At 46.1% G+C, this 22,310-nt stretch overlaps 1 protein-coding gene across 3 annotated transcripts; it reads left to right on the plus strand.

The window, feature by feature from the left end:
* Positions 1-646: 646 nt before the first annotated feature.
* On the plus strand, positions 647-21,273 carry GDNF (glial cell derived neurotrophic factor). Of its 3 annotated transcripts, none has more exons than XM_052670393.1 (3): positions 647-1,752; positions 2,942-3,139; positions 18,398-21,273. In XM_052670393.1, exons 2-3 carry the CDS (start codon positions 2,968-2,970, stop codon positions 18,880-18,882), a joined length of 657 nt encoding a protein of 218 aa, XP_052526353.1. In that variant the 5' UTR covers positions 647-1,752; positions 2,942-2,967; the 3' UTR covers positions 18,883-21,273. The 3 variants fall into 3 exon arrangements, with proteins under 3 accessions (XP_052526353.1, XP_052526354.1, XP_052526355.1); XM_052670394.1 differs by having other exon boundaries at positions 2,942-3,040; XM_052670395.1 differs by lacking the exon at positions 647-1,752 and having other exon boundaries at positions 2,823-3,139.
* Positions 21,274-22,310: the final 1,037 nt, after the last annotated feature.

Here is a 22,310-nt window from a genome sequence, read left to right on the forward strand (position 1 = left end):
CGGCCGAGCCAAGCGCCGGCCTTCCCTCCTCCTTGTTCCCCCCCGTCCCTCTCCTCCCATGGGCTTCGCTGCTCGGCGCTGCACTGTCGCCGGCTGCGAGCAGCTCCTCGCGGCGTCCTGCTGCACAACCCGCATTCCTGCTCCTGGCCCTCCGGTATCCCCATCCTAAAACAGAACACAAACAGAACACAATACACACAAAAGCACCAGGAAAAAAAAAAAAAAAAAAAAAAAAAAAAAAAAAAAAAAGAAAGAAAGAAAGAAAGAAAGAAAGAAAGAAAGAAAGAAAAGAAAGAAAGAAAGAAGCCCAGTGCAGACGGAGCGGTTTATTGGCCGGCTTACAAGCCCTGTGCTCTCCCCAGCCGCCCGCCGCGTTAATTTCATAGCACCGGCGACATGAGGACCTCATACCTCCGGACAACTGGGTGAGTCATAAATACACGCGCACGGCTGTAAGCCGAGACTGTTTACGGCCACTTTGCAGCGGCCTCCAGAGAGTCTGACTCTCTTGCGCAGGGCGCGCAAGGGCCGCGCAGCGCCGCGCAGCAGCGCGGGGGGCGCCAGGGACCCCGCGCCACCGGCACCTGCGGACGGCGCGGAGCTCCGCGGGGGCGGCGGAGCCGGGGGGGGCCGTGCTGGTGTTAGGTTACCCCGGCCCGGCACCGCCGCCGCGGAGCCAGAGGGTGCCGGGGCGCTGCTCCGGCGGCCGCGCAGCGCACAGTATGTCGGGCCGGTGACTTCAGCCATGAGATATTTGGAGGCTCCGCGGGGTCCGGTGCGGGGGGCCAGCGTGTATGTTTGGGTCTGAAAGCGAATCAGCGGAGGGCGCGTCACTGCCAAAGGGCCCTATAAATCCATCTGCGGCGCAGAGTCGCCCTGGCAAAGCCCCGGCGTCCGCGCGTCCCGCTCCGCGATTACTCCGCCCGCGGGTGCGGAGCTCCCAGCGCCTCGCCGAGCCCCGCGTCCCCGCCCGCAGAGCCCCGCGGCACCCCGGGAGCCGGGCGCGCCCAGGCACAGCCTCGGCGGGCGCTTCTCGGCACCGACCCGGCCTCCCGCCGCTCCCCACTTGGATCTAAGCTTTCGCCGCGACGGGACCCCCGATCTGGAGGACGAAGCCTCGCCGCCGCTGCTGCTACCGGCCCTGCAGATCTCAGCGCTTGCCTCTGATTCTCCCAGCAGGCTGAGGGGGGTGGTGTGATTTTATTTTATTTTTCCCTCCCCTCCTCAGCTGCCTTTCCCCCCCCCCCCATTTTTTTTTTTTCCTTCCTGCTGCTGCGTGCGTGTCCGAGCGGTGCACGGCTCCCCGCGGTGCTGGACCAGCTGGCGTTACAGGAGCCCTGATGTCTTCATCTGACTCCCCGCAGTTGTTGATGGAGTGTCTTTCTCAGATTTCCAGGCAGGGTCCCAAGAGCAGCACCCAGAGCCAGTTCCCGCTGCCAGGCGGCGCTCCCCGCGGCTCAGGCCGCTCCCGCCGCTGCTGAACGCGGCTCCGGGGCCGGAGCGGGCGCAGACTCCTGCGGAGCCGCGGCCACAGCACCTGCGGCAGTGGCGGGAGTAGCCGCCGGGGCTTCTGCTGGCGGCTGCCCTCTGCCTCCACTTAGACTTGCGACCTTGTCCCTCTTCTCCACGCCTCCTCCTCACGAAGACGGTCCCGGCGGTCGGACCCCGACCTGGCCCATATGCATCACCCGTCCGGCCGCTCGGCGCCCCGGCGTTGATGTCCGTCTCGGGTCCGACGAGACCAGCTCGGAGGTGAGAGCGAGGCAGGGGCTGCGGCCGCGCGGGCTGGTCGGGGCGGGCATCTTCCCCGGGAGCACAGGGCCCCGGACCCGGCGAGGTGCGAGCGCAGCGCCGGCGCCTGGACGTGATCCGCGCCGCGACCGGCGGTGGTAGCGGGCTTCGAGCTCTGGGCTGTGGGAGCTGCACGTCTCTTCTGCGGGGCTGCACCCTCCCGGGCCGGGCTGCGGGCACCGGCGGGCGCCCCGCCGTTCTCCGCCCGCTGCCGCCGGGCAGAAGCGGGCTGGGAGCAACTGTAATCCTCGAGCGGTGGGTATCGGGATGTGTAAAGGCGGGCATGCAGAAAGGAGGGGAAGGGAGAAGGGAAGAGAGAAGAGAGATGGAAAGAAGAAGGAAAGAGGGAAAGGCAAAGGAAGATAAGAAGAAAGAGGGGAAAAAATAAGGATGCAAGGGAGGGAGAGGAGACAAAAAAACAAAGGGGAATGAGGAAAAAAAAAAAAGAAGAAAGGAGAGGAAAAAGAAAATATGAAAACAGAGAGGGGAAACAGGAAGAGAGAGAAAAGAGGAAAACATGGAAGAGGAAATGGAAATGAAAAGGAAAAAAGCTAGTGGAAGGAAAAGGAAACAAGGAAAGGGAAAAGAAAGAGGGATAGGGAACAGGATAGGGAAACGGGTGGAGAGTGGGGAGGGGGGAAGGAAAGGAAAGGAAAGGAAAGGAAAAAGAAAGCAAAAAAAGGAAAAGGGAAAGAGACATAAAAAAAGACTGGAGGGAAGAAAGAAAAAAGGTGCAAGGGGAAGAGAAAAAGGGAAGGGGAAAAGGAAAGGAAAGGTAAAGAAATGAGAGAAGAGGAAAAGGGGAAAGGTGGATTGCCCACCCCACAGAAAAACAGCACAGCCTTGAAGCCCAGACCAGCCCAATCCAGCCAGGGGACAGGTGTCCTGGCACTGCCCAGGTGTGGAGGGAGAATGAACACAAGGGACACACTCACACCCTTCCATCCTTTGGGCAAAGAGAAGCCAGTGGCCATCCCTCACCTCCTCTCCCTCTTGGTGAGATGGCAGTAAGATGATGGGGACAGGAGAATCTGGAGGTGTCATGGGGCAAGGAGAGCACAAGGTTACTGTCCTCTGCTGCCTGCAGGGCTGCAAGGAAGGGTAAGGGCACAGCACCTAGGAGCTAACCCTACCTTCTCCTTCCTGTCAGGGGCCTGTGTTGGAAGGAGATCTAAGATGAAGTTATGGGATGTTGTGGCTGTCTGCGTGGTGCTGCTCAACACGGTCTCCACCTCACCCCTGCCCGCCGGTAAGATGCCTCCCGAGGGGCCCCCTTCAGTGGTAGAGGGGCCTGAAGACGATCTCTCCCCCATCAGCCTGCCGCCTCCCTATGCTGTGCACAGTGACTGTAAGAAACATTCCCCTTTGTAGCCACCACTGTCTGTCTTGCTAAACCTGCTCCCCTTTGCCCAGGCATCAGGGTGAGGAAAGGACGGTCCCCCACCTTTTTGCCCTCACATCTCCCCCAGCCAGTTCTGGTCTGGCTCCAGCAGCTCCAAAACAAATCATCCTCAAAAGCTCCAGGTTGGCAATTGCATTGCCCCCCCCACACCCCACCCACCCCCCCACCTTTCTGTCCCTGCTTTCTTGGCAGTGCTAAGATCCCTTTGGTTGGAAAGCATGGAGCGATGAGGAGGGTAGTAGTGAGCAGAGGAGCTGGCGGGAGAATCGGGTACATGCGCTGTGCGACGCAGGCACTGAAACTCCCTCCCCACCACCTCAGCCTGCTCACGGTGCTCTACCCTGCCAATGCAATTATTCACTGTCTGCAGTGGGCACCAGTCCTGGTAGAGACAGGGCGCCGCAGTGTGAGGCTCTGTGCACATCCTGGAATGCTGCTGAGTTTCATTAAATCCTCCTTGGATCTTTATCCCCAAATTAGTGTGTCTGCATGGAAATTTACAGTAGAGAAGTGGAGGGGGTAAAGGGCTGGGAGCTCCGTGCAGAACCACATGAACCAGCTCACAGTAAGACAGCTTACAGTCCAAATGACAGATAATAATAATGTCTCTCTAATAATAGGTCTCCTACAATAGCAGATAGAGGATTTTTACAGTGGTGTGTGAGTGTTAGGCTAACACCACCAGCTTTTTAAAGTGGGAATTAATATGACACAATAAGAAGTGGCAAAATACTCACACAGATTATTTGCTGTTCTCTCAGCAAAGGCTGGGACACATCTCAGAGGTTGCTCCCTTTGCCCTTGCTCAGCCCTCTTCATTTAGCTCATCGGAAGATGCAGAGGGAATCCCGTAATCAGGATTCATTTTTATCTCCTTACTGGGAGGCACGTCCTTCCCAGTTGCAGCAGCCCTGGCCACAGGCTTGCACTTGTTTGCCCCGGGAGCAGCCAGGCTCAGGCAGTGTGGAGGTGCCGAGTGGAGAATTGCTTGCCACAACTCTGCTTTGCATTTGCCCTCTGACATCCAGCTCCTGGTCTGTGTCTCCCCACGCATACATTTACATCCTTACCCTCTCAGTCTCTGTTTCTTTTCCGTGATCCTACTTTCTTCCACTGAGGTTGCCATCTCCTCCTGTCCCAGCTCTGTCCCCTGCCTCTGGGCCATGGCAGAGAAGACACCGGGGCGCTGAGCCATCCCACTGCAGGCAGGGACACATCAGCACAGGCTTGCTGCAGTGCCGCTCTCTGCTGAGGAGAGCATTAGGGGAGAGGCAGCACTGGATGAAGAGCATTAGTGCTCTGTCTTTCCAAGGAGGAAGTATTTATACAATGCCGCTTTTATCTTAGAAGTTACTTCTGGGAATGTGGTTCCTTGTGAGCTGGTTTCTCGCCAGCAGCTCGAGGGGACGGGTAGCAATCCAAAACTTGTCATGATTTCCTGCTTTTTTTTTTCTGTAGAGTCGTTAAACAACTGGAAAGAAAGGTGAGCTATGTTCACCTGAGCTGTGGCAGCCTATTCCTAAAACCTCTCCTGCAGGGCAGGGTGGGCTCTGTTGAGCAGGGAGGCATCCCAGGTTACTGTCCTTCAGAAAAGGCTGATAGCTTGGCCTCTGTCTCTCAGCTGCAAGGCTCACAAATCAATAGCATGGCTGTGAGGGGAAAATACCGGCACTGCTATTTGTGGCAGAAATTGAGAAGAAAAAAGGGAGTTTCTGTGATTTTGGCACAGCAGCAGTACAGCACCCACGGCCAAGCACTGGAGATCTTCTCTCAGCTCTGCTGCCAAGTTGGGTGAGTCAGGGGAGAGAGGTGCCTGTAAGAATGTGGTGAAATACTTTGAATCACTTTCACGCTGCTTTAGTTGATTGTGGTGTCTGGGAGCAGGCTGCTAGCACAGAGCCCGTGAGGCCGATCCCCCCAGATACACTGCGGTCTTTTCACCGCAGCTGCCATGTTGGATAACCAGAGCAAGGGTCTTTGGGTGCGCTGGTTTCTCTCAGCTCACCTTTTGGTGGCACACACCCTCTTACACACACCTACAAGGGAGAGGTAAAACATATGTGAAAGGGGCTGCGCCTGTACCACATGGACCTTGTGGTTTCTCTTGCAAGCATCAGGCATGTGTGTGGCCTGCTGGCAGGCCTGCAGGTTGTCCTGCTGCACGATGTGCTTCTTGGGCTGGTGGCCCGGTACCTCTGCAGGCAGCCCACGGAGTGCTGGGAGTTCCATCATCACCTGTGTTGCTTCATCTGCCTGGAGTGCCACGTGTGCTTGAGTTGGAGCACAGTGTTCTCCCCTAAAGTGACCCCAGCTCAGGCTAGGTGGGGACAGGCTCACGTCTCTGATTGCCACCTTCAGACGTGGTTGGTGGGGTTGTGAGATCAAGCCCCACTCCTGGCTTGTCTCCAGCAAGCCATATGCCTTGTTGGAGTGCAGATCTTTTTTCATAGGCATTCAGCACATTTATGTGTTCCCATTTGATGGGTCTGCTTTCTCTGCATGGTGTTCTGAGGTCACCAGATGCTACCCCATCTTTCAGGTAGGCCTGCAACCCTTGTTCATTCCAGCCTACATGCAAGGTCCTAGCCTCCCAGGCTGATCAGGTGTAATGTGCTGACCTTTGTTGTTCAGGGCAGTAATTAGATATGGCAGAGTGCTAGCGTTGTACTGTTCTGCATTTTTTATTGTACTGAACACTGGGGTGAGAGTAGCCTCTGTATCTGTAGGGCACCTGAGATGATTCCAGCATTTGTAGGTGTTCTTGGCATCAGTGCTGTGGGACAGCTTATTTCACATGAAAAGCACTTGTGGAGTTCGTAGAGTTAGAAAACCCTTCCTTTCTTTGTTTTCATGCTGCTACAGTCTGCAGGTAGAAGAGCATAATTAGATTAAATTGTAACTGTGAACAGAACAAAAAGAAACAAAATAACTGTAAAAATACTTGGTTTGATTTACACGTGGTTTCAGCAAATACATTTTCTAACTGCTTGCCCTCTATAGCTATAATCAGCACATGTGTGAGGACAGAAGTATCCCAGTATGTAGGACATGGAAAGAAGTCTTTTGATCAAATGGGTATCTTTAGTAAGAGCTAACAGTACACACGTAAAGCCAAATGAGAAATTTCACTTTCTAATAAAAGGGGAAAATGTTTCCCTAAGTCAGCCACTGTAGGCTGAATTGCTTGTTGGCCACAGGATGGTGAACTGTTGTTGGAGCTTCTTTGTCATGTTATGGCATATACACCACGTTATACATGTGTTTTTACCTCTGTTAAACATTCTTTGTATCCCTGCTCAGGTATTTAATATTAAGGTTCTGCATTTAGCTGGAACTTTGTCAACTAGTATGAAAGGTATCTAGGATGAACAGTGATATTATAGGGCTTTTTAGGGCAAAACCAGTATTAAGTTATACTCCTATATGAATGCATGACCTTCCCTACAATATTTATTAGATATATTTTGTGTTATAAACCAGAACTCCTATATTTCTGTGCAGGCTTTCCTGCCCAAAGCACTTTAAAGCACAGCAGATGTGCTCTAGTGAAAGACACCCACAAGCCACAGAGGTAACCTGCCCATGCACAGTAAATGCAATGCATCAGAGAAGATGAGCAGGTGCCGCACTGCCATTTGATCTGTGTGTATGCAGTACAGCCGGTGCATCCATCCACTGTCAGATCAAATGTGCATGTGTCACTGGGCCAGCATATATATAGTGAACTTTGTTTGCATGGGCACACCCGGGTTTTCTAGTCATTTAGAAATCTCAGGCATTCAAAGACATCTTCTTTTCATAGGCAAAATTCTAGAATAGAAAGAACACGACACATCTGGGTAAACCCAGATTCACATAGCCCTAGAATCTGTTGTCTCTGCAGTCTCAGGTATATCTGCTGAATATGTTCTTGTGAAGGGTATTCTGAGTTGTAAGGAGAAAATGATTGAATTGCAAGGGAATCTGGTTTTATTCTCATTTTAACAGTTATCCTTTGTTTAAAGTTTTATGTCTTCAGTCCTTTTCATTTTAGAGGCCTTAAAAATTTTTCAGTGGAATTGTGGATTCTTTTAGATGTTTGGCAGATGTAGGCTGCTAGATAACACACCTTACATGCATTTCTTGGTCACCTTTTGTAGGCCTCATGAATATGTTTTAGAAATTCCCTTCAGCTCCAAAATGGCTGTTAATGGATTGCTAGGAGAGGAATTATTTATCCACCAGAATAGGATCCTGAAAATGATAGCTTGTGTTGTCTTTGTAAATTACAGTGTTCCTGCATAACGCAGGTTTAAAATATATAAAATTACAGAAACCGAGTAAAGTCACTGGGGTCATGGTGTCCCATCCTCTATAACTGCAAATAGAGGAAGTACCTAGTGCAAATATCCAGTCTTCATCCCACATATACCACCATACAACCGTGTCTTAAAAACTAGAGTACACAGGCCAAACCTCACAGAACAACACTTGTTAAGGATTCTTATACTTCCCTGGAAATAAACTAATGACAGGTAATAAATGAGGAATACTAAATATTGCATACATACCCTAACATAACAATGTTCGAAATCATCAGACATCTAAACAAGCCACTGATACTATTAGTGTTGGTAAAATGGTTGATACCACAGGATGGTCATTTTTGACAAAACAGCTGTAGTTTCTGATCAAGTACTACTTGCTAAAAGGAACCAAAAGAGACTTCAGTGATTCCTGGCAATCCAATCCTGCTTACAGAGAGAAGAAAGAAAATAAAGTAAAGAAGATGTATTTGATATAGGTGCAAATAAAGCAGTAAGACACAAATATGTCTATTTTTAAGATCAAGGACAGAAAATGAATTGTGTTAAGACATTTCAAACATCAGCATTCATTTTTAAGGAATAAAGTCACATTGTGTGACTTCGTAGCTTTTGCCTTAGTCTGTACTTACTGGTACAGGAAACTGAAAAGTGAGGGTGCATTTCTTCAAATTTGGTGGGACTTGTATATGCCTTAGTGACTGATGAACAGGAGAAGGCCCAAAAAGAATCAAGCACTGGTTTCAGAATATTTGTTTTCCTACATCTGGAGTACAAGGCAGTATTACAGAGGCAAGATGGTTGTATGCCCTTCAAGTAACAGGATGATGTATGTCTGGAACACCTCTGCTCCCATCCCAAATGTACAACACTCCCTTGACAAAACCAGCAATTACAAAAATTCTAACAGGGAGGCATGTATCCAGTGCAGTTTTAAGAGAGGGCAGAGCCCATCTGCCTCTGAACAGCCACTGACACCATCTGACAAGCTGTGCTGCACACATCCTGGCATGTTTGCTCTGTGACAGAGCTTTTGCCTGAGTGCAGTGAACTGGTTACTATAATAAGAACATTTTCAAAACTCTGATGTTAAAACTCTCTATATCATACCTGCTGCAAAAAATGTTGAAATACGGGAAGTAAACATGTATTTATAGGTCAGATCAAAATCAGATAGCATCAGAGATTGTCCCAGCAGCGTCATCAGTAATGGATTTGCACACAGGACTCTGCTTTACTGCTCCAGGGTAGAGACTGGAGTGGGGCCACTTTCTGCTGCATTGCTGCCTTTGTTTTTTCCTTGGCACACCCCTAAAGCTGAGAGATCCAGCATAAGAGCAGCCCAAGAGCAGTTGCTTGATCAGAGTTGTGCTGAACTGTCATTGAAGGGTGCTCTGCTGTTAATTACAGTCATGCTGTTCAAGTTCAGAGAGCTGTATGACCAGTGTGAGGTGCTGAGTGAGGGCTGACGTGGATCAATTCTGCACCAGGAATGCTAAAGAGAGTTTATTCTTGTTACCAATAATATTTCCTCCATTGAAATCTCTGTGCTTTGTCCATTAGGTAGATGTTGTTGTTAGTGCAGTTCGCAGGTTTCAGGTCCCAGTGACACATACTTGCTTAAGGCTCTCTCACTCAGGGATCGAAGAGAACAAAGCATTTAGCATAAACCAACTGGTATCTGTACTGGTAATCTGTAGATTTCTTCCTTTTGCTACAGATGTGGAGGCCTACATGGCTTTCATAAGAAGACACAGTGGACAGCGGGGCAGTTGGTGCTGCACCCGGACTTGGCTCCGACTCCATCACTATCTTCAGGAAGAGGCTGTTCACTTTGCTTCCTTTTTTCCCTTCTACACTGTTCATGCTGTAACTTCACGCATGAAGAGGAGTGTCTTGTGTGCTTCAGTGTCCCCTGTGCATTAAGGCTGGGCAAAGGTCTGTATCAAAACCTTGTGAGCAATTGTAGAAAAACTTTCTGCTCCTCAGTACTTTATGGCTGGCTGTTCAGAGCTTTCAGTCACAGGTGAGATCACATCCTGCCTGGTTGCAAGATGCAGCACCCCTTTGACAACCCCAAGATTGGTGAGGGTGGGTGCCCAACCTAAGTCAGGCAATACTTTGGGAACGACTCACACCTTGACTTTATGAACAAGAAACTGTTGTGGACATGGCAGCTCACAAGACTGTTTCCTTTCCTTCATCCAGTTCATCTAACCTTGATTTTTCCTTTTGTTGTGACCAAGCCATTGCCCTACTGGCAGCAATTATAATGGTCTTGTTATTGCTGCCTTGTCTTCTGTTGCAAACCACAGACTCAGCATCTCATACTTGTGAGAAAGCAGGCAGAGGATGCAAAGGGAGGCATTAAGCCTAACAGTGTGGAAATATGAAGTACTCCGCAGATTTCAATTATGACCAACCTATGGGAAGTGGTATAGAAGTGGCTGGGGAGCTACAAGCACAAAGCTTGGCCACTCTGCTAGGGTCAGACACAGCAGGTAGTTGAAGCCCATGCCTGTTTCCAGTTCTGTGTTATTGTATCTGACTGGTGTGCATGGCCCCAGCATCATCCTCCAGGTGACTTAGCCAAGTTACTTAGCACTTTGCCTTAATTAGAGACAATTGACACCAGTGAGAGGCCCATTTCTGAGAGCTTTCTGCATAAGAGCAGGAATGCTTGTTTCCTGGGAGCTGGCAAGGCAGGCAGTGGCGTAGAGAACCAGAACTGTATTAAACATTTAGAGATGAGCTGCCCCTGGTGTCTGTGATGCTGGTGTTTCCTAATGGATGCACCAACTGGTTTCGGTTTAATTCTTGATCTTGCAGATTTTCATGCAAGGCATGAAAACAAAGACATTCCTAAAAAGGTATGTTTTAGTTGTTTAAATCATGAACGCCTTTCCCTATAACCAGTTTTATCAGCTGCCTTTGATTTGAAGCCTGCACAATAGGCTTTGTGTTTTCTATGATTCTATGATTCTGTGAAAAAATACTTCATTTTCAATAAAAGAAATGTTTTGTCCCCATAACAGTTCACACTTTCTTTATGAAGCAAAATGATAATAACATGAGTAATTTTAGCATCTCTAAGATCACACTTCCGCAAACAGGTTGCTCCAGGTGTCTCCTAAAGCAGACCTTTGTGGTATGAGATGGAGGGATTCTGTATTGCAGTAGAGCTTGTCTGCCTACCATAAGAAGTACCTGAAAATATTACTGATAATAGTATATAATAAAACAAGCTAAGCATAAGAAAAAAATCAAGAATCAATGCTATACCAGAGTCATCTTCATAGAATCATAGAACTGTTTGAATTGAAAGGAACCTTTAAAGGTCATGTAGTACAACTCCCCTGCAGTGAACAGGGACACCTACAGCTCAGTCAGGTGCTCAGAGCCTGGTCCAGCCTGGCCTTGAAAGTCTCCAGGGATGAGGAATCCACCATTTCTCTGGGCAACCTGTTCCATTGCTTCACCACCCACACTGTAAAAGGCTTTTTCATTATATCCAACCTAAATCTACTCTCTAACTTGAAAAGTTTTCAAAAGCAGTGAAAAAAAAAAACAAGAGTGATTCATTGCAGTTACAATTAGGGCTACATTACATATTTATATTTTCTACCAGCAAGTGATCTTGGGAGAAACATCTCTATGATTATAACTTTGGAGGAAAGAAAGAAAATTAAAATGCTCAAGTTCTCAGGGCCCAGATGAAAGTACCAGAACTGTTTTTGAAAAGGGCCATTTGATCCTAACACAGATCTGCATCTGGGTTTTCTAAATAACACTTATCATTATAATGAGCTGGATTAAATCCATTGAACTCTGAAATCTTACTTGAAACTAGATGCTGAATGCTGTTGTTTGAACCTCCATAGTTGAAAGACAGTTATACTTAAGTGAAATATTATCCTGGTAATTTTATTAAATGTTTAACATGATGTTTTGATGTGGTACCCACAGTATCCCACAAATGCGTGCATAGAAGCTACAGTATAAAACAAAAGTCTAATTTTATCATTTTTAGTATACCTTATGTGATTTTTATTACATCGCTTTAAGTCAGGGTATGCAGAATGCCAGCTGATATTGCTGCGATGCTCTTACATTTTCCTGAGGTCTCTATGGAAATCTATTCCATGAAGTAGAGTTTCCAATAACTTCAATCTTAAAGTTTTGTATGTATTTTTAAAAAGTAGAAATATTGAAGAAAATAAAGTAAAAAGGAAAACCTACTTGTATTAGTAATTATTGTGCAATTAATAGAATTTATGCCTTTCTTGTAAAAGAAAATAGACAGCATGGTTATTAGAGGCTGTAGTTAGCCTTTTAAATCCATGACCAGGCACCAAAATGAGTAACTGGAATTTTTTCTCAAAAGCGGAAGGTCCATCTGTTCCCACTGAAACCAATTTGTGGTCAGGTACAAACTGAGGGATTCTTGCTCCAGCATGCTGGGTTACTACCACTGCAGGGGAATATTTGGCTTTAAAATGAAATTGTTGCTGGTGAAATAAAAGGAATAGTTTTACAAAATGTAATTTTGATCCCGTTTGAACAGACAGAAATAAAATGTCCATTTTTCCTTAATGGAAGCAGTTTTTTTCAGAATGCAATGAGTGTGCTTTGGATATTCATTTAGAGCTATTTTAAGTAGAAATCTGTTTGACCACTGTTCAGTGTTCTCAAAAGCGCAGGCACAAGATCCCTGTCCTGCTGGCACATGGTGTCTCTAATTAACTGGAAACGCAACAGCAGGCTCTGGGGAAATGCAGCAGAGAAGATGCCCAGAGGAAGGCATGTTTCCCTGTGCACGCAAAGCATGGCTCCAGAGTGGCTTTCTGTAGGGGCTGGTGGGGAGCCCTGGAGATATTTGCTGTAGGAGCCTGCACGTGTTGCTAGCTCTTGCTGTGTCCAGGGGACAGGGATTGTGCAGGGGACAGGCAGGTCAAAGCCTTAGGTTCTGGAGTGTAGCAGTGAGACAGGATTTTTGGTTTGCATTCAAACAGGGAAGTTTCTAACCCAAAAATGAGTTAAAATGTTGATCTGAATGTGCCCTTCAGGTTCAGAAGGCAAGCAGAGGGTTTGCAGACAGCAATCAGAAGATGTAGATACTCTTGATTTCTCAATATCTTTATAAAATTGATTACATTTCTTTATTCTTGTTAGATTCCTGGAATTTGGGACATTCGTGTTACCAACTCTACTTCCAGCCTGGTCACTTCTCTGGATGTGTGTATTTACCAGTCCTGTGATGTTTCTTCTTTTGTCCATTTTTTTATTCATCCTCTGATCCTTTGAGAAACTCCTGGCAGATCAGTAGTTCTGGTTCAGCTGGACATGAAGCTGCCCAGAAGCAAAGCAGCTTGAAGGCTGCCCTTTGTAGCCACTGCTCTGGACACACTGGCACTAGAAAACACACTCAGGATGTGATTGCCACTGGAGGCCTGTTCCTATTTGAGTAGTCAGTTCTTTGCATGGCACTGAAAGAGTGCGAGGAGAAGGGAGCTGCAGGAGAGTAAGATATGTGTGCCTCATCTCTGGAAATGTTCAAGTCCGGGTTGGATGGTGCCATGGGCAGCCTATTCTAAAGGGTTATTTCCCTGCTCGTGGCAGGGGGTTGGAACCCGATGATTTTTAAGGTCTCTTCAAACTCAAACTGTTCTGTGACTCTGTTAGCGGGAGCAAATCATGTATACTCTCCACAGCTCCCACTGGAGCACCACTGTATACCCCTTGCTCCACTGGCAGTGCTAAGCAGAGGCCAGGTAGATGCTAAAACATCTGTATGCCAGGAATGTGAAAGGGTCAAGAGAGGAAAGAATAGGGTGAGGGGTTTTATATCACAGGAAGGAGAAACTCAGCCAAGTGATATTCTGCAAATTCAGCGAACAGGAAATTGCCTTCAAAACTGCACTGTAAACTCCAAACAGAACCTGATGACTTTGCACCAGTCCTGTGAGTGTTCATGGCAGCGAATGTCAGTGATGGGGGCTCAGCCCTGTTGTTCTGTCCCACTGGGGTCTCTGAGCCCTTATCCCACATCGTGAGCAAGATACACAGAGGCCCTGTGTCTCCCAAGGATGGATGTTACTTTTCAGGACTTGTGGTCTTTCCTTCAAGGAGCCTTCACTAACTTATGCTGAGCACATGCTGCTGTGGGCTGCCCTATGCCATCCTAGATGGCTTCGTATTTTTAAATTCTGATTCATTCATGCCCTGGGGCCACGGACCAGGGACTGCTGCTCAGAAGGGATTTGACTGCTTTTTGCTGTAGTATCTGAGCATTTTCTGCTGGTACTTTGTACAACTTGACAGGCATCTATCATGTTTGTTCTCTCAGCTTTTCCACCAGAAGGGAAGTGTTGTCAGTAAATTAGTTTGTTTTGAAAAAATATGTGTGTGTAATTACACATATTTGTAAGTATGTATGTATAAATATCACACACACACATGCCAACTGTGGTGGCATGGTAATTTCCTTTTCCCAGGCACGTGAAATCCTGACAGAAAGCCCTTTCTAGTGTGGACTCAAGCCAGCATGATCCATACAGTGCTGTTTGTTAGAGAGCAAAGCTGGCAGGCTATTTATCTTCATTCTGCGACTATAAATGGCTTTCAAGCAGTGTTTGCAACAGAGAGATAACTAATTAAACAGATCATGGATGAATCAAGAGTCTTTATTCAGATCAAAATCCAGCACTGGATGCCACAGCAGCCCTTGTCGTCCTTATGTTCCCTGACCACACAGCTTAGCATCCTCTAACTCCCCAGCAGCACTTACCACAGTGCAGAGACTAAACAAGTGCCTATCACGTGGTGGCTGTGATGCAGGGAAGCTAGGCTAGGGTGGTCCTACTGTCCATCTTCTCCACCTCTCCTGCTGCCTGTTAGCCTTTTATGGTCTTTCATCCTTGGTCAGTGGTTATTGCTTATTCGTGTGTGATATCTGGTGGTAACTTCATTCACATTCATCTTTAGTGCCTGGTTTCAACCCATCACATCTTATGTTAAAGCTGGTACTTCTGCTTGATTGCCCAGGGTTCTACTTCACATGCTTAATAGAGCATTTAATTCCAGGCCCTCTGTTTTTCACCCTTGCTTATTGGACAACAGAATATACCTATTAAGTTATAAAATGTCTGTCCTGGTTCTCAAGTTTTCCTTCAAAATCCTGCAAGCTGCTCATAATGGATAATTAGCTCCAAGCCAATCTGGGTTCATCCCATGGCTTGGATCCATGATTTACTGGTTGCTGGGTCCAACTGCACTTGATGCTCTACAAACAGCTCATGGCCTTGCTGCTGAGTGTGTTGAAGCTCAGCCTTGTTGGAATGTATTTAGCTGTGCCAACCAGAGTCTGGCTGACTGCAGTTGTTCCTCAAGTAGTACTAAACTACATGAGGAAACTTGGGTTACATCTGCAGTCCAGTTAAAAGGTGTCAGAAGGTGCACTGTCGCATTGATAGTGACTAGTTTGGGTAGAGGAGTATTATTGCTTATGAAAACTTGCAAGGATTCACTCAGTAGCACAGTAATACAGCTATCATTGTGTTTAAAATTATGTACACACATAGTCTCATAATGACTTGGGCAGTTGTCACTCACTGTAGACACTCACTGTCCAGGACATTTCCTCACATGGAACTGTGTGACCACCCTCTCAAAAGTGCCCAAATATTCCCGAGTATCACCTGTGTGCCTTGTGTTCCCTCCAGTGATGTAATCTCCAAATTACTGAGGGTCACTGCTCTCCTCTATAATGATTTGGATATCTGCTTGGGATATTTTCCAATTCCCTGTGCTGAAGAGGAAATCCACCCTGGAGACAGAAAATTGGCATTCATCACACTCGTAGTGCTGGCAGCTCTCCCAGTGAGTCTCTAAGTGGCCTGATGTTGCAAGTGGGGATGAGCTGAGAAAGAATCTCCAGCTTCTTTAGCTGTACTGGCCATACATGTTTCATCCCAGATTACAGCTTGGAGTCCTTCCTGAGTGGTTTTTGTTAGAGTCCCAGCAAGATTAGTGGAGTCAGTCATACTGCTAGTTACCCCAGGTTCTGGTTGCAGCAAGTCCGTGTGTGTAGATAGGCTCATCTTGTTGATACCCTGTTGTCTTGATTAGTTGATCTAGTTTTTCCCCTCTGCTTCCACCTTCTCCTGTGTTGGCATTCCATGCCTGCATTAGCAGTGTTTCATGTCTGCTCTGCAGCGTGTTTACACCATCTTAGTATCACAGGCTTCTTTTCAGCACACAAAGCTCCACTAGTGCATTTGGGATAATGATGTCACGTGAACCAGGATGGATATCAACATGGGCTTCAAACAGGAATACAGACCACTGTATGGGCCTTTTCCCCTCTTTATCTGCTCTCTAGGGCATGCTTCATTGGTTTGAGCAGGACAGTGCTTGGACACTCTAGCTGTCAGATTAGTATTAGTAACTCAAGTAGACTCCTGTAACTGTCACCCTGTCACCCCACAAACGTCACATGTGTGGGTGACATTTTTGAAGCTGAGCTGCAAGATTAAAAGCAGTATGTCTAGGTGGGTTGTTATTTCTTCTGCTAATTCAGAGTTTTCCTTACACCTCCTTGGGTAGGGAAAAGCACTTCCTATGCTGTGCTAGCAGGTTAAGTATGAAGCTGAAGATAACAGACATGAGTCTCCAGGCATAGATTAAGTTTTTCTTAATTCTCCATCTTTTTCCTGATGGTTGTCCACTGCAAGGGTTTTGCTGAACCCTGGTATGCTTTCCAGCTTGTTGGAAGTTGGTCTCTACAGCCAATGTCTTGTTATATCATACTGTTGCTACAAGGAAGGTGAGAATAGAGAATGACACAGCCAGAGCTGACTCCTCAGAGTCACAGCCTTCCCCAGTAGGGCTGTAAACAAAGAAGGCTAGTTTCTGCAATAGAAACCTAGAAACTACCCAGTCCTCCATTAACAAGAGAAAGTACCAAACTCCTTTCCAAATATATCTATGCCAGGGCAAAGCCCGTACTTCAACAGTGGATGCTGGGACTGCTCCAAGTGGGTCTTCTTGCTTGACTGAGCATGAGGTCTATCTCTTCCTGCTTTTATGGAACATATTCCATCTTGACCCAGACTTTGCTTAGTAGGGCAGTATTCTTCAAGGTAGACTGACCATCCTATCCTGCAACAGAACTAAGTGGGGCATCCAGTGCTACCTGCCCAGCCAGTAGGTATGACTCACAGTGGTCGTTTTGGTTCATGATAGAGAGGTAAAGCCAAAGGAGAGCCAGAAAGATGCGCTTACTATCAGTGAACAGGAATGTGGGGCTTGGTGCAGGATCCTGCCTTCTTCAGGTCCTGTATAACTGTATAGGTAGCAGCCATCCCATGTGTGTGTTTTTCTTTATTCACTGGGAAACTCCCACTGGTCTGGGAGACTTTTGTCTCTCTTAATAAAAGTATTGATCCCCCCAGTCACATGTGATTCAGGGACTTCTACTGCCCAGTCTCCCATCAAGACACCTATCTGTTGTAGTGCTCATGAAGGAAACATGGCCCTGACTTGTTGCCATGGATCTTTTCCTATCTCAGTACCTATCTGGGAGAGAGCTTAATGCAGGCATCAAAGGCTGGCCAGGCACACTGCATCACTTTTCCCAGTATTTTCAGATTCCTAGGGGTCCTTCGGAGATGGAGACCCTTTAAATACAGAGCTGGGTACATGACACCAGTCTGCTGTGCAGGTGGACACTTACAAATTACTTACAGAAGGAAGCATCCTCTTAGGTCTTGATGAAGATCTCTTAGGTCTCAAAGGAAGTGAGTCCTCAGAGACTCAGTTTTTGGTACAATGAATGAGAAAAACAATCTCAGTACTGCAATGTTATTTACATATTTAATATGCAGTTAAAAATAATGTAAGATACAGGCATCTGGACATGGACTTCTGACAGCTTGACCTGTCATTAAGTGACTGTTTTCAGCAAAGCAAATTCCACTGAGGGATTTAGTCCACGGGAAGCATAAAGATTTCAAAATGTGATGTTATTTCAAATCATGGTGAAAAACACAATTCTTAGAACATTTCAGAAGAACACATTAAATTTCACCTTTCTTGGACAGGTTCATTCTATCAGTGTCAAAATATTTCATTGACTTTAACATTTAATTTAGTTGAATAACTTAGCTCTGATAGAGTACATATCAACTGAAAAATGCAATAGCTATTTTTACTTTCAAAGAAGAAAATGCATTAATAAAATTTACCTTGAAAATTAACATAATACTTCTATTCTGACCTATTTTTACCCAGTCTTATAAGTGTCTCGTGATGCAAAATAGTTCCAGGAGATCATTTTCAAAAACTGACAATAATTATCCCCTAAAAGCATTAAAAAGTAGGCATTCAGCTAGGAATAACAGCTCAGCCTGGCACCCTGGGAAACTCCTCCTTCTGTCCTGTTCAAAAACCTTATCGATAGGTGAGGTTTTCGACAATACAAACCAATGCTGATGTGAAAAGACAACATTTAACAATTACAATCACAAAACTGCTTCAAAGAAACCTCATCCTTTTTCTGCTTTGCTAGGAAGAGCTGTGTAACCTCCCCTAACATAGTTTTATCCACCCTTTAACTAATACTTGCATCATGATGTGCTTTTGTTCCCATCATTTTTGACAGAGTTCATTCAGTACTGACAGATGTGCTGGAGTGCTACCAAGCATAAGCAGCGCCTACAGAGATACATACAAATCTCATTTATTTTCCCTCAAATGAGTTTCAGTTATGATTTCTGATTGTGCTGGTTTTAGGGTGTCTGAAGCAATGGGCAGGGCAGCTTGCATGTGTCTTGTGTTTTTGAACCACAACCTTTTGTGACAGCTGACATGTTACAAAACATTTTCTCTCTTCCTCAAACAGCTAATATGCCAGAGGATTACCCAGATCAGTTCGATGAGGTAGTGGACTTTATTCAAGCCACTATTAAGAGACTGAGGAGATCGCCAGATAAACAGACTCCAATTTTTTCTAGGCGGGAGAGGAACCGGCAAAGTGCAGCCACAAACGTAGAGAATTCCAGCAAAAAGGGAAGGAGGAACCAAAAGGGCAAAAATCGGGGATGTGTCTTAACAGAAATACATTTAAATGTGACTGACTTGGATTTGGGATATGAAACCAAAGAAGAGCTCATCTTCCGGTATTGCAGTGGATCTTGTGATGCAGTTGAGACCACGTATGACAAAATTTTGAAAAACTTAACCAGAAAGAAAAAACTAGTCAATGACAAAGTGAGGCAAGCTTGCTGCAGACCCACAGCCTTTGACGATGACCTGTCCTTTTTGGATGATAACCTGGTTTACCATATACTGAAAAAACATTCCGCAAAAAGGTGTGGATGTGTCTGACTCTTGTGCGCTGGAGGCGGCTCCAGTTTTGCATTCCTGCGACGATGAAAAGAGAGGGACCAAGGTTCCCGGGGATGTGTCTGCTCAGAACAGAAAAAAAAAAGGACCAAGAATGCGGAACGAGGAGTGAGGAAGCCTAGGGGTGCGAGATGGCCTAAGAGATGGAGGTTTTTGAAGTCCTACAGGAAAGTAAATAAAAGCTGAGGTGGGGATGCCAGCAGCTGGATGGCATACTCCCTCTCCCACTTGACATGGTCCACCACAAATGAGACTTGCATCCATGAGGAACGTGCTTAAAAACACAGCCCTGCAGTACTGTGTTGCTGTGGGGTTGTCCCCACTTGCACCAGGAAGCTGAGCCTGTGTCCTCAGCTCTACCCAAAGACACGTTGTGCTGTTGGTCACTGAAGATTGGTTCTTCAGCACTTAAGAGAACTTCTAAATTGTCATAAGGTTAATGTTCTATGTAAGATGGTACCAGGCAAAAGTCAAAATTCCCAGGCTCAAGTTCTGTAGGACCACTGTCAGTACAAAGCAAATCGGTTCCACTTACTGGTTAAGTTTGGTTATTTCCATCTCACGTTTCTTCAAAATAAGTGTAGGATTTCATTATTCTGCTACCTATGAAAACAAATTGAGTTTTTAAGCACTTCTTCCTAGCATAGTAAGTGAAATAAGCCTGGCATACACAAATTGTGTTTCTTTTGGTTTACAAAGGACTAATGTCACTTGCGTAGCTACATTTATATTTGGTCATTGTGAGTGAGCAGAGACTACTTGATGCAATGCATCCATTCAGAGACATAAATATACAGAAGATATTTATTAAGATTAAGTTATTGTTATTTATTACAGTTCAGTAATGAATCTTCTTTCCTTATTTATTAAAGTTTTTTTTCAAAGGTGCCAAAGTAGAAGGTGCTTGGAAGATATGGAGAGACAAATAAGTTGGGAACAACGGTCCATGCTGTTGAAGGTGTTAACTTGAATGCAAAAAATCACTTACTTTACCTTTTTTGCTTTTAAACAAAAACCTGATTATGTTCACAAAATGTAGTGCCGAAGTCTGTAGCCCTTCCTTATGGTCTGTAATACTTCTGGAGATGATTGTGGTCATACCTATGCAGGAGTGAACACAGCTCCACATGAGTGAGGGTCACAGCACTTGGCTCAGCATTAGCCATTTGTTAGACAAACTAATTCTAGTCATATTTAAAATGTAGCCACAATTTTTTTTTCTCACACTTTTTGCCAACTGACCTCATATAACTATTGACAAATGGAAATTAATCACATTTAGCCTTATAATTTCTTGTAGTTATTTAAGCTTTTCCTTCCATATTTCCACGTAGAAAAGGTTAAATCCCTCTTATTAGTTAGCCCTGGATTTAACGTAGCCTTCAGGTAAACAATTGTGTTAAATAACCAAAGAGTTTTGTATAATTTGCTGAAATATTACAGGATCATACCCACACAGCAGAGCAGTCTGAGTTTCCTTACAGCAAGGGAGACTGTACAGCAAGGGCGTTCTTAACTGCTGCTCTCCTGTTCGGGAGACTATTTTCCTGAGGGAGCTGCAGTGCAGGTCTCTAGACATACCTGACAATCGGTGAAGCATCAACTCCCACAAAAAAGAAAAAACAACAGAAAGAAAAAAAATCCCCATTGAAAGCAGAAGCGATGGTCCAACCTTTTATCTCACACATGCAATAACTCTCCTCACTTGTTTTGCCCTGGGCGCCTCGGAGCACCACAAAAAAAGGGTCTAGTGGTCAAAAAGGTCCAGAACACACCTAGAAAGTTGTACCGCGTGTATGAAGAAAAACCGACCGCTGCTGCTTCCCTGGGCTGAGGTCGGCCATGCAGAGCCCACCTGTGGGCTTTTGCAAGGCCACGGGGACACCTCGGAGCACCCTAAAAGAAGGGCCTAGCGGTCAGAAAAGTCCAGAACACACCTAGAAATTTGTACTACACGTACAAGATATAACTCAGCACCGACTGCCACTGCTTCCTTGGGCTGAGGTTGGCTGCGCAGAGCTCACCTGCGGGCTCTTTTTGCAAGGCCATGGGGACACCTCACCCTGTGCAGGGCAGGGCATGGCTGAGATGCCGCCAGAAGCACCTGCGAGCCAAGGGGCGCTCGCTGCTGGCACAGAGCTGGAAGCAGTGCTCGGGGCATGCACAGCTCCGTTGCTCAGCACTTTTCTGAGCAGCAAATCACTACGTTCAAAATACAAAAGGGTAAAGTTTGTGATTTTTTTTTTTTTTTTTTTTGGTTTTCTTTTTAGACCTTATTGAAAACAGGAGTGTGCTTCTCTGGAGTTTTTTACTTCACCTGCGATTTATGTCTCAGTCATTTGTGTTAATCAACCAAAGTTCTCTACAGACTTTATTTTTGTACAATATTCATTTTATAACTTTTTACAAAATAAACTCATTTCTATTGTTACTTGGTTGTTGCTTGCACTTCTTCCTCATTGTACCACTTCCAGGTTACGGTACTGCAAGTTCCCAGCCTGTGAAGCACTGGAGAAACATCAAGTTTTTTCTGCTAAGGAGCATCCACTTTCAGTGTGAGTCAAAGGTGTCTGTAGCTTCTGGAATGGGTTACCCTAAGATATGATATATGCCTCATCCCTTGAGACATTCCAGGTCAGACTGGGCAAGGCTCTGAGCAGTGGATTTGCAGTGGATCTGATCTAGCTGTGGATGTCCTTGTTCATTGCAAGGCTAGACTAGATAATCTTTAAAGGTCCCTACCAATTCAAATGATTCTATGATTCATAGTAAAACATAACACTAGTGGGTGATGTGAGTGCTGTGACTCCAAAACATACGGCATAGTAATACAGGATGGCAGGCTTGAAGCCTGGTGTTATCCATGTTCTCCTTTGCCCACACTAGGCTGTGGTATCTTCATGATGGCCTTGGCAATGCACAGCTGCAGCTCCTGCACTTGGGAAATACACATTTTGCTTTTCTAACCTAGTCATTGCATCAGTTGGACTAAGTTCCATCCGCTTTGGCAGTCATTTTTCCTTCTTTAAATAGGAAAATTCCACTTGAATTTTACTTTTCCACCACTATCATGGAAAAGATGAGGAAAGGTTTTGTGGCTGTGGCCAGCAACACTTTCTCAACTGTTCAAGTGCTGTAGTTCCCATCAAAGAGTCAATAAACACATGCAATTTCAGGTTTTGACACCAGGCTCTATGCACTCCTCGAAACTGCTGAGGACAGGAAGAGGGAGTATCCAAGCAGCAAGCCAGTGAGCAGGAGGCTTCCAGGGCTCACTGCAGATCAAACGCTCACTTAATGCACAGCATGTGAGTGCCTTGGTTTCATTTGTGCTGAGTGGAGCTGTGCACGCACCTCCAGCCCAGCTGCTGGAATGCAAAGCAGAGGTCACCAGCATTGCAATGGCACTT

This window comes from Tympanuchus pallidicinctus, unplaced genomic scaffold, assembly GCF_026119805.1.
Source record: "Tympanuchus pallidicinctus isolate F22 unplaced genomic scaffold, pur_lepc_1.0 scaffold9, whole genome shotgun sequence".
Taxonomy (NCBI): Eukaryota; Metazoa; Chordata; class Aves; order Galliformes; family Phasianidae; genus Tympanuchus; species Tympanuchus pallidicinctus.